The following is a 12508-nucleotide window of genomic DNA, read 5'->3' as shown; positions in this document are numbered from 1 at the left end:
TGGGTCACAGGAGTGCAATTAGTTTTACACTCCCGAGATCTGTTTTCAGAGAGCCGTCTGCAGTACGTCCCTGCGATCAGTTGAGGCAGCGCACCATCCCAAATTCTGAAGTTTGGATCCGCCAGCTGTCTTGACTGATGGCCGCTCCCCGCCCCTCCACAGCTCATCGATCCAGAGTATCAGAGCAGGAGAGATGCTGACTGATAGGCAGCATCTCTGCTTGGGGAGGGGAGACAGCTGCAGCATTGGTCTGTATCCACCTAGTTAAGTAGGACTATAAAAAAAACAAAAAAAAACAAACAAACAATTAAAAGTATATAACCTTCCAGGACCAGCTCCTCCAGCCCCTCACCCCCTAAATGCCTCATTCCTCCTGCAGCAGTTTCTTCACACAGGACACAGAGCAAGCAGTGGGAGCCATTGACTCCTGTTGTGGTCAATCACATCCTGTGAAGAGAGCGCAGGGCCAAGCTACAATGTGTGCATCTATGGACACACACAGCCTGGCTTTAGAACATGTAACACAAGTGCCACAACAGGACACGGCTTGCTATGGGGGGCAATTTAGAAGAGGAGGAGCTGACAGTAGCAACAGGGGACCCCAGAAGAGGAGATAAAGGGCTAATCTGTGAAATATTGCCTTAATGCCTTTACAATCACTTTAATCTGATTTGACATACCATTAACATTTTAGTTTTTAAGCTGTGTATCAAGCTCATGAAACAAATAGCCAAGGTTTTTTTTTTTTTTTTTTTAAAGTCCCAAAGAGGTAGATTGTAGGGCACCAAAACGATTGGCACAGTTATAAAGTTTGAGGCTGTTGCAAAATGGATTTACAGCCAAACCTTACCATTACAGCACTCGCTCCTAATAGGAATTCCCATCCAGTGTACAAAATCAAAGACAAACATGGAATTTGATCAAGGTGTACATTTTATTACCAGATACGATGCATGATTTTCAGATATAAAAAAAAAAAAAAAATTCCATAAATTTTGGAACCCTTTACCAAAGACCCCTTAGCTTTTGCATTAAAACCGGAAAATGGGTGGATTTGCATGATAACCCCAACCACCAGTGTCAGAACCCAAGATGTCCATCTTACAATTGTATACATTCCAGTGGAAATTGCACTCATTCAAACAGTCATAAAAAACGTTGCAGATTTTTTTATTTTTATTTTTTGGAGATCTTATAGTCAATATCTTCAGATTTTTAAAGTAGGATTCCATTGCTTGAATCTCAGAGAATGACTTTAGTTTCTCTCAACGGTCCTCTATAAACATTTGAGCCAAGTGTTGCCGGAATTTTCATTGGTCCTCATCCATTATGTCTGTGACATCTCCCTCTTGTTACTCCGCCAAACACATTGTTTTATTTTGACTTCGATCTGGTCCAGGTTGCTTTCCACATTTTTTTTCGCAACGTCTAGCAATTCACTTATCATAGAACCGTCATAGGAATGAACACGTGTGGCATACTTCTTGCTTAATGTCTCCATTTTTTTAGCATCTGAAAGAAACATGTATCAGATTGTAAAAAAAAAATAAACACTGAATGATCAATGAGATTTTTAGAAAATTACTTCTCTGGCATCTTTCAAATAGGCATGTGTGTAGTTTGACATTGTGTTACAAAATATTTATAGTTTATTCTCAAGTCAAAACATTTCTGTGCTTTAGTTCAGTTGCACTAGTAACCATGATGGCAACGTGTTTCAGGAACATGCCCTCCTTTTATCAAGACTTGAAGGGGGGCTATGCCCAGAAACACATTGTCATGGTTTCCTATAGACACCAAGCTGTTCTCTATGGCAGCCGGCAGCTTTTTGTTTGTTCCGTCATAGCCACTTGCTTCCCCTTACCCGCAAGCTAGGTATTCGCTCCGATTGAGCTTTAGCTGGTCGTACATCTCCTGCCTATGCACAGAGGTAACCATTCTGTGCACTCGGTTATCCAGATGGCGAGCCTGCAGTGACAGGTGTGGAATTGTGGGCTGTGCCATCCTGGATTGTTGATGACTGGCACGTGGAATGCCACCTTATACACAGAGGACTTCCTTACTTCAAAAATGTATAACTTCCCTTTCCGATTGGGGCCCAGGTAAAATCCTCCTGTATTTTACCGTTTTTCTACACAGTAGGCTCAGGCAGGGGTAGGTCACATGTCACACCCTTACTATCCTCAGATACACACAGCAGCTGTCAGTTTCTCTCTTCTGCAGTAGATTAGGCAGACAGACCATGGCAGCACCCTATACCAGCAATACAAACCCCCCCCCCCCCAGTGTTTTGGCACACCATGTTCCACCTCTGGAAGCCTCCATATAAAGGTTTGGAAATTGTTCTCGATTCACAGGAAGGGTGGCAATGGCCATAGACCCTACTATGACAGCATAGGGGTACAAATGTCTAAGGCAGCAAAGCCCAGATTTAGGGATGGAATATCAGGGACCAAGTGGGTACTCCATTATGAAAGCAGCAATTTCAGCCCTGGCCGCCTGTGTTGACCCTGGGGACTGATATCAGAGAGAGAACCCGGGTGTCACAATCTCAAGTTCTGAGCAGAAAGACCTCAAATATAGCTTCAGATATCTGAGTGACGAAAAATGTCTACCAATTTATGGTCATGGAACGGGGGGGGGGGGGGGGGTCTTGTCAGTCAAAGGTGCTGCTACCTGGTGCCTGTCCATTTACTGGAATCTAAAATATTTTAGCAAGTAAACCATCAAGGTTCCCCCCCTCTCCTCCCACAGGCCCATACCTACACCAATGAATGCATCCTGGCTGGTGAAAATCTTGTGGTGTCAGACAGCCAATGTCTGCACAACAAAATTTTGTAGACTTGAATGCGACTTACCTGTAGAGCAAGAACAGGGTCCCATTCAAGTACATTAGTAGGTGCTGACAGCCCAATACAACATTTTTGCTGGTTGAGATGCAGCCATCAATAGTAGAGGCAACCATTTAAGTAGGCAAGTACAGACCAATGGGGGTGGGATCCAGATATGCGTGTTCAGGGGCTACATTTTCTACTAGCCCAGTTGGAGAGGCCACTGTCCCAATTGGAGAAAGCTTTGCATTCATTGCAAGAATGCCAAAATGATCTCTGAACTGGTGGATGTGCCGAGTGGCCAATCTTGATTTCCCAATGCAACAGGGCGGCCTCTTGGCACAGGGCCCAGAAGCTAACGGCAACATAATAGAAGCGGCGTCTACTATAGTGGCTTCCAGTTTCTAGGAGGGACCCACGGGTATAGAGAATTGCATTGGTCCAAGCTGGAACTATGTAATATCCATACTTGGAATGCAGCCTATAGCATCCACCAAGCTCATAATACTGAGAGTGAGACAACTCCATGAATACACAAGACGTATTACAGGATTTTCCTCTGTAAACTCACCTCCACAAGTCTGGGCGTTAAACAGGGGAAAGTGAATCACATCGGGCGTCTCATATCCATCTCCTTCAAAGACGTAGCAGCTTTTAGTTGGAGGATCCTCATAACTTTCTTCAGTGTTTTTTGGAAAGGGAATCTGGTGAGCCTTACAGTATTCAGCTGCTTTTTTCACAGTCTAAAGAGAAAAAAAAAAAGAAAAATTGATATTAAAAATGTGCCCATTGTACTAAAATAGTGAGAATAAGCCCAGATTCAGTTTGTGAACGTTTTCGCAAATCCTGCTCACAACAAGTGAACCTCAAATTGAGATGAAGCATATTGATCGGCCATCAGCTCTGACCAGATGTTAAAATGTAACCGCAAAATATTCTAGTCTCGCTACAAGTCCTTGATCACTGCCATTACTGGTATAAAAAAATAAAAAATAAAAAATAAAAATAAATAAAAACCCAGTATACAGGGGGTCCCCGGGTCACGAACCCATTAGGGACTTTCCTCCTATTAGTAATCCGGAAACGTCTGTAATTGGCCGCGCATGCGCAGAACGGCATTCAACGGGACATCGGAAATGTCCGTAAATGGTCATTCTGTGCATGCGCAGTCGACTTAAGATGTTCCGTCGAATGCAGTTCTGTGCATGTGTGGCCAATTACGGACATTTCCGACATTTTCCAAATTTTTCCGAGGCTCCTTCTGGTCGCGCATGCGCAGAACGGCAGAGGGTCCCCGCAGCACCCTGTTCTTAAGTAGTAGTGGTTTGTAAGTCAGGCGTTTGTAAGTTGGGGACCCCATGTATACTGCATTACATAGTTTGTAGACGCTATAATGTCAATCAATATACGCAAGATTTTTTATTTTTTTTTCAACTAAAATATATAACCAAATACATATTTGCCTAAATTTATGAAGAAACTTGATTTTTTATAACAAATTAAATGCTTTGTTTTTCACATTTTTTTTAATTTTTCATTTCATTAGCACACAAAAAACCCAGTGGTGATCCAATACCACCAAAAGAAAGCTCGATTTGTGGGGAAAAAGTATATACAATTATATTTGTGTACAGCCTTACATGACCATGCAATTGTCAATTAAAGTAACGCAGTACCTTATCACAAAACATGGACTGGGCATGAAGGGAGGGGGGGGGGGTAAATCTTCCTAGGGTAAGTGGTTAAATAAAATTGTTTTTAAGCTCCATTTAATAGGTCGTGGCACTTTTTCAATAAACCAGCAATGAAATGTAATTTCCTGAAAATGTTAAGTTGTTTCTTTTGTAAAGTGTCAGCGCTGCTGCGTCACTTTCTGTACATTGACCACCACCAACAACCACCACACAACACAACACCAACCTGAATGGATTTTACAAATGGTACATGTTACCCAGGGCAGTGCCACCCCCATTGCTGGTTATGCGACATTCCCTTGCCTAGCCCATAAAATTGGCCCCCTTTAGCGTGGCTCCCATCGATTTCAGTGGGGTTTGGGTTCGGTTTTCAAATGTCTTTGAAGTTCTCTGAACCCTTCAATCAAACCCATAAAAATAAAAAAAATTGAACCAAACCCAGTGTAGCTCAGCACTAATCATTTCATGACTTGTGTTTTTTCTAAATTAGTTCTATATCTGATGTTGGCGAGTTTCATCAAATGACTGAAATGTGGTTACCTCGAATGGATCTCCTTGACTGAAGTCAAAAGACAAAATCAGATCTACTTTGCGATGAGGAGGTAACACCAACGGGTACGGAGTATTAATTTCCAACCCGGCGTCCACCAGACTGATTTGCTTTTTAAGAAAGAGGTTGCAGCTTTCTGGGATTTTAGCTGGGAAATAAAAATAAATAATTTGTGGGTTAAAATTTTCTTTGCTTTAAGTCAAAAACTTTGTGAGCATGCTATTAATTTAGGTGTTTAAAAACACACAAACATACACTTTAGGCCCCTTTCACACGTTTGCGGATGAAATACGGACATACATGCATTCCTATGGGATAGCGGGTGTCTGCGGATGAACATCCGCAGACACCCGCTATCGTCCGCCTCCGCAATTGTCCGATTCTGCAGACGGAGGAAAATCCTATTTTTCCATCCATCCGTCTGCAGAGCGGATGAACACGGACAGACGGTCCCGTGTTCATCTGATCCCCCATAGAGGAGAGCGGAGAGCTGACAGGGCGGTCCCTGCACAGTGTGCAGAGACCGCCCTGTCCGCTGCCGGCTCAGCTGGGACAACTGAGCGTTCCCCGCTGAGCAAGCGGATCATCACTGATCCGTCCCGTGTGAAAGGGGCCTTACATATTTTTTCAGAAAAAAAAATAAAAATAAAATCTTTGAAATTTTGGAGGACATTTAGAGGTCTGTGCTCCCCACCCTTTTTGTTAACTGGCACTTTCTAGAGCAAGGATGGAAAAAAAAAAAATGGTAAAGTCACCCAAATATGCATACCGGCCCTTTGTGTTTTACACCCTACAACAGGTGTCTTAATGCTTTCACCTAATAAATTGTGCGGTCATCACTTCCAGTAGACGCAGAGCCTTCTCTGCATGGGCTTGGGGTGTCCAAGGTTCTAAAAATCTCTCTGCAAACCCCATCCTCTTCTAGACTTTCAGAAAGGCCGTTTTGCCATTTTGCAGGTTGGATCACACCTTTGCAAAGCACTATTAGGGTGGATCCAGGGGCTCTCACAGAGGTAGACCTCAGCCGGAAGACCATACAGACTTCTGTGTCCAATGTTAAAAAAAAGTATCATTGGACATATTCATTCTCCCTCTTCAGCTCATTATCAAATGTATACTGCAATGTTGGCACCAGGAAACGAATGCCTACCGTAAGTTTCCTTTCCAAGCACCAATCCATGGCAGATCATGAACCTTTCCATAAATATGGTTATTCCAGGGAACAAGGAGGAGTTTTCTTTTTATAGACTCTCTGCTCCTGTGGGTGGAGATGGGGGCAGACCTTTCATATGTATGCTGGCATGGATTGGCGCCAGGAAAGGAAGTTTACAGCAAGTATTTGATACAATTTTCCATGTTTGCTTTGGATAGAGAAGGGCTCTCTTGTCGGTTGTGTTTCTCTTAATTTCCTGTTTAAGAGACAACGGGAAGAAAAATGACCTTCCAGGCCACTGTGCCCATTGGCAAATGTCCCCTCCTGTGTTGGGGACAACTATTAAATGTTGGGATTTTGATCGCTTCCTCTTCTAGCAAGAATGGTTGACAGAATAGCGAGTGAATCTCCCCAGTGATTACACAGACAGCAATAAAAACCTAAATACATCCCTACTCCTTAAATAACTAGAGAGAACAATTGGGGCTAAAAAGTATGAAAGCATTTAAAGTGACTGTCGGCCATCTAATTTCTGTAATAGACAATTTCATGGATGTTGGCAGGTTATTTTTTTATTACAGGTTTTTATTATAGCACCGACAACTTACACAAATTTTCATATTGTACTTTCACATCAGCCTCTTCCCTCAAGGATCTTACAATCCAAGACATCCAACTCACACTAGGGGCCCATTTAGGAAACCAACAGGGAGAACGTGCAAACTCCATGCAGGTGCCATTCTTGGGATTCAAACCCACAACCCTGTACTGATCTCTTAGCCACTGTGTTTATACATATTGGTTGTCACACCTAGCCACTATGCTGCCCTCTGACCTTGCTGCAGTTGGATACGGAAAAGGTTGAGGGTAGACATGTGCAATTCGTTTAGTTCCAAATTTGTTTAAACGAATTTTGACAAATTCGTTAATTCCGGATTTCCGAAAATTCTAAAATCAGGGAAAAACAAACCTGTTTAATTCTAAATAACTATTAAATTATAGGTATTGGAATTCCCTTTCAAATTTGTTTGTTAGTGAATGTAACGAATATGAATTTATCCGAAGTTACGAATTATCTGAAACAACAAATGCCACATCTAACCACATGGAATGTAACGATCTAATAATAATAAAAAAATTTTAGAATTTGTTCCGTTCCATTTGTTTAGATGCGGCACTTATTTCAGATAAATCGTAACTTCGGATAAATTTGTACTCGTTAATTTAAATCGTTATTAAACTGATTTTCAATATTTTTATTTTTTTTTCTAGATACTTTCAAATCTTTGAATTCCCGGAAATTCAGAAATTAGTAAAAATCTAAAAATGTAGAAATCTGAAAAGTGAAAATTCCCAAAAAAAAAAAAAAAACACACAAACTAATGAAACGAAAAAAAATTTTGTCAGTGCACATGTCTAGTTGAGGGGGGTATAAGCCAGATATAAATTTAGAATTCTCTTTGGTAATCTAAAGGCCCGTACACATGGTTGGACTTTTTGACAACAAACATGCAAATAAGCTGTTTTGAGCAACATCCTACTGTGTACGCTCCATCGGACAAACTTTCTGTTTTCATCTGACTTTTGTTGGCTGTGCGAACGGACAAACTTTTTGACAACATCAGTCCGATGGAGCAAAGTCTGATCGCGTGTACGCAAAAGCATCGGACTTTTGTACAAGGTACAAACACGCATGCTCAGAACCAACGCAAAAGATCAGACTACAATACAGAAGTTGACCAAAGGTGGTGCTGGAGTCATTGAACGTCCTCTTGAATTGTCAGTACGTTGTGACGTCACTACATTTGTGTTTGTATTGCATACACACGAACGTACTTTTTGACAAACTTGTGGACTACACCCTTTGTACAAAAGTCCACGGGAAAGTTTGTACAAAGTCCGATCGTGTGTATGAGGCTTTAGTAATAAAAAAAAACATTCCGATTAAGAGATTCCAACAACGTCTGGCCAGCCTTAAACGGTTCAGCAGGAACCGGACGATATTCCAAGAGTTAATGGGCGGGCTGCATATACCAAATTGACCAACCAACTTGGGTACAACCAGCCTAGCCTGCAAGATTCTCTTATGATTATTGCTAGCAGCTTCTATAACCGTTAGCAATAATAACAGTCATCCCCCAATGTGGCTTCCCCACCCGCACCAGGAGAAGAAAATAGTTCTGCAGAAGGGCTTCCCGTAGTCAGTAGTATGTGTCTATGGGGGAATCATGCAAAGTTTCTTTCCTGCAACCCGTGTTTGCGGGAAAGAAATTTGCACCATGTATGGCCTTTGTTACAATGTCACACATATGCTCACCTTTGCATTTGTAGAGGAAATTGTTTGTCGTTCCCCATTTCCACTGCACAAAACAAGATGCGAGGTTCTTCACCATTCTGCCATTATCATACACATCTAGAGAAGAGAGATTCTTGAAGCAACCCTCGACCAGGCAATACAAATGTTTGCGGTATTACTTTGAAAAAACGACACACGATCCACATGTAATCATTTATAACACCAAAATAGTTTACCAGGCAACACCATCTTTCCCCACATTTAAAAAAATGACATTCTCTCCATTTTACAAATATTGAGCGGTGACACTTTAGACAACGTGTCCGCTATGTACAAATTTAGTTTTTGGCTCAGAACAGTAAAGGGGTTCTGAGGGTTGATTGTGCAGGTTTAACTTTGGCCTCAGCCTGACTGGGCTGTGTTGGGGTTCTGCCTGGTCATGTGTACAGTTAGGTGCACATGACAGGCTTAGAATCAGGCCTGGTTGGACGCTTTAGGCATTGGTGTTTCCCGGAACCAATCAGTGGGTGCGTCTGGCCCCACTGAGGAGTCTGGGGAAGGGTACTTAAGATATTGAAGTCATGTGTTCAGGGTTGGTTCATGAGGCAATAGCTGCCTGTTCCCGTGTCTGGACTGGGGCAGCCCTGCGAGGGGTCCCAGTCACGGGAGCGTAGGCCGCGCCGCAACATGGTCAGTTTGACTAGCCCTATTAGACCCGCATGATCTGGACCCATCTGTTCCAGAGTCTCAGAACAGGCTGGTCCGAGGCACAGTAACTGGAGGATTCAAGGTGTCCTTTCAACTTGGAGGGGCACTGCAGCTCGTGTAAACAACCGGGGGAGGACTCTCCAGAGGGCCAACAAGCTGGCATCCCAAGAAGTGCCTGGTTGCTGGGTTGTCAAGGTCACTAACGAATCCATGCTTTTCCAGTACTGCCAAGGAGACAGGTTCCAGGTACTGAGGAAAGGTTCCTGTTCACTTTTGGTTGCAAATTTATTCAAGGTCAGGGACTTTGCAAGTTCCGGATTAAAAAAAAAAAAAAAAAAAAGAAGAAGTGTTGACTTCCATAATCTCTGGCTAGAGATTCGTTCAGCTTTGAAGCGCCGAGCTGCAAGTGGCTATTCTCTGGGCTGCACTAGATACTTTCTGGTGATTAGCAGTTCAAGGTGCCCCGAGTTCCTTCACCTTTGCCCTCTGTTCCCTAACGAGACTGTTGGATGTTACCCCTGCAAATAAAAACCTTTTCTAAAGGACTTATGGTGTTGGCGTCCAAAGTTGTTGGGTACTAACCCTGGGAACCCCTAGAGGTGGAAGAACAAGCCAAGCGGAGATAACCGGTAAGCCAAAAGTCAAGGCCCCCCCCATTGAGGGTTATGGCCGCTACAAATAAAAATTGAAAAATAGCATATGTACTTACTGTACTTCAATCTTAAAGTATTGGTATTGATAAATATAATCTGATTACTGATCAGGAGGCATTCACACCCCAGAGATGTCCCCAGTCTCGTTAGTTTGTAGTGTAATATAACAAAAATAGAAATAGAAGGGTCACACCACTGCCAAGAGGTCCAGATAGGACTTTATCCCAATAAAAGTCTGAGTGACAATCCACAGAGTATCCAATGCATTTGGGGGTCCAAAAATGCCATAAGGGACATTTCCATATCAATTCAATATCCCCTCTTCAGGCATTTAAGGGGCCAAAAATGTTCTGCTGCATCATCAATGGCTTAACCTGGCCCCCAGAAAATGTTCCAAACAGTAAGTCACAGATATATTTAGTATCTGCTTATTGGAGTACAAATTCCTAAGCCCCAATCAAGGGGGGGGGGGGGGGTTGGTGCTTTTGGCCCCTGAATTGGATTTGTTCTGCTATGAATCAATTTTATCAATACCTCAGACTCTTGGACGCTTGTTTGAAGCCTCCATTGGACTTGATGCATTTCCATTCTAACACAATTTTGAAGCTTGGCTTTTTGTTTGGTTAGTAAAAGGCATAAAAATGATCTGGGGGTTCTGGTGCATCAGACTTAATCGTCATACATTCTAGGAGGAGAACAGCTGGGGGAGTCAATGGTGGAGAACCCGAGTGTTCTGATATATCATAGACTTAATAGCATGCAATGCCAGAGGAAAAAATAAAAAAATAAAAAAGCGCATCTTGACGTCCGAGGTGCGGTGTACTATTACACACTGCAGCCGCACGATCCAATCTCCCCACTGGCCATCCCGCTTGGAGCCGACGTTCATCTGGAATTAGCCGCAGAGTATGCATTGCATGATGGGCGGACGAATGGGTAGAGATGTGTTAAAGTGCCCAACCTTTTAGAAGGCCAGATGAAGTCCCCGATATACGCAGTACCCTGACGAAGCATCTTGCGAAACATGTTGGCGTTTCCTTGCACATCTACGCATCCAATTTCACGGTCTAAAAATATGCATTATGTCTGGGTTTTTACTTTTTATACTTTAAATAAATTTATATTTTCTTCTTATTGAATTGTTGTCTCTGGTGCTCCCCTTATTAAACAGACATCTCAATTCAAGATCCCATTATACCTGAAAGAGCTTTGTCTTCCTTTTCCTCTTAAGAAATATTAGGGATTCGGAGACAGTGTCCGTTTCAGAAAACAGTCCAAACTACTACATTTATATATAGTACGCAGTATATAGTAAGCAGTATATAGTGGTTACATAGATATACTGGGGTGTGATATTGGAGATGTGGGCTATAAATGTGATCCATGGTATTACATACGATGTATACCCCTGAACCGGGAATTTAGGAATCTCCGGTGTTTTTTCTGGATAGAACACGATGACATCAGTATCCCCTCATCTTATAAATCAGATCCCCGCGTTACATACCTCGCATATATTCAGACCAGGATCTTTTTTTGATCACTATGATAAAAGTAAAAAAAACAAGGTCATTATCACCCCAAACATAATATGCACAGATCACTTTTCTGCAGAATTGCATTTCTGAATTGCCAGAACACTTATTAAAGGTCACATGAAGAATGATGTAATTTTGGGGCGTGACCTGAAAGCAGTGGCAGATGGGGTATATTTTCTTTGGAGGGGGGGGGGGGCAGCAATTAAGCAAACAGCCACAACCCCCCAGTCAGTTGGTCACCAGCCCCGCACTTACCTCATCTATGTCGCAGGCTGTCTGGGCGACAACTTCACCTCATATCCCCATCTTCACAGGGGCTTCCTATGTCTCTCCTCCCTCCCCCTCCTCGGCAGCCAACAGGAACGGCCAATCATGTCTCAGGAACCACTTTCTGAGCCAGGAGGAGATTCAGGAAGACAATAGTGAACATTAATTCACTATTGTCACACAACTGGGTGGGCGTACTTTAAGCCAATTATAGCCTCAGGCTCTTATCAGTGACACACACACATTGGAATCCATGCATCCAGCATGTACATTAGGGACCAGGTTCAAGGATTAAGGGGGCTGCGACCCTGTGCCCTGTATGGATGGGCTGCCACTTCTTGAATGGCCACCTAGAACTGGAGCTCCGTTCTCTAGTAACCTCCGAGCCTTTAGAGACCCTTTCACTCACCGGTACTCTGACTACAGGTGGCAGTGATGACAAATTGGCACAACCACCACCAACCAGTCCTGTAGAACCAAAGAGCCTGAGAGATTCCCCTACTGGCTCCAGTAGGGAAGATACACAAGATGGTGAGGAGGACATCATGGAGCACAACCCCTCTTCTCACTTTGGTGTGGACAACATCCCTCCTCTCTGCACCTTCCAACTCCACTTTGGACCCACAAAAGGGATCTACAGACATCTACTTCCAGGGAAAGAAGAAGAAGAAGAAGAAGGGGGGAAAGAAAGAAGAAGAAGAGAAGAAGGGGGGAAAGAAGAAGAAGAAGAAGAAGAAGAAGAAGGGGGGGAAGAAGAAGAAGAAGAAGAAGAAGAAGAAGAAGAAGAAGAAGAAGAAGAAGGGGGGGAAGAAGAAGAA

The 12508-nt window shown here is 43.0% G+C and overlaps 1 protein-coding gene across 1 annotated transcript in view; it reads right to left on the bottom strand.

Annotated features, from left to right (window-relative positions):
• Window positions 1-915: 915 nt before the first annotated feature.
• LOC143957700 (cytosolic phospholipase A2 gamma-like) overlaps window positions 916-12508 on the bottom strand; it is a 71016-nt gene continuing 59423 nt past the window's right edge. The window contains exons 13-17 of the mRNA XM_077467393.1: window positions 11393-11428; window positions 8546-8641; window positions 5066-5223; window positions 3403-3574; window positions 916-1512 (exon numbers count right to left, since the gene is read on the bottom strand). Coding sequence (XP_077323519.1) covers window positions 1328-1512; window positions 3403-3574; window positions 5066-5223; window positions 8546-8641; window positions 11393-11428 — 647 coding nt within the window. The 3' untranslated portion in view covers window positions 916-1327. The remainder of the gene's footprint in view (window positions 1513-3402; window positions 3575-5065; window positions 5224-8545; window positions 8642-11392; window positions 11429-12508) is intronic.

This window comes from Lithobates pipiens, unplaced genomic scaffold (genome assembly GCF_037356315.1).
Source record: "Lithobates pipiens isolate NorthernLeopardFrog02 unplaced genomic scaffold, aLitPip1_a1.2 Scaffold_55, whole genome shotgun sequence".
NCBI lineage: Eukaryota > Metazoa > Chordata > Amphibia > Anura > Ranidae > Lithobates > Lithobates pipiens.
The sequence above is the reverse complement of the archived record's forward strand: the minus strand, read 5'-3'. Positions and strand labels throughout refer to the sequence as shown.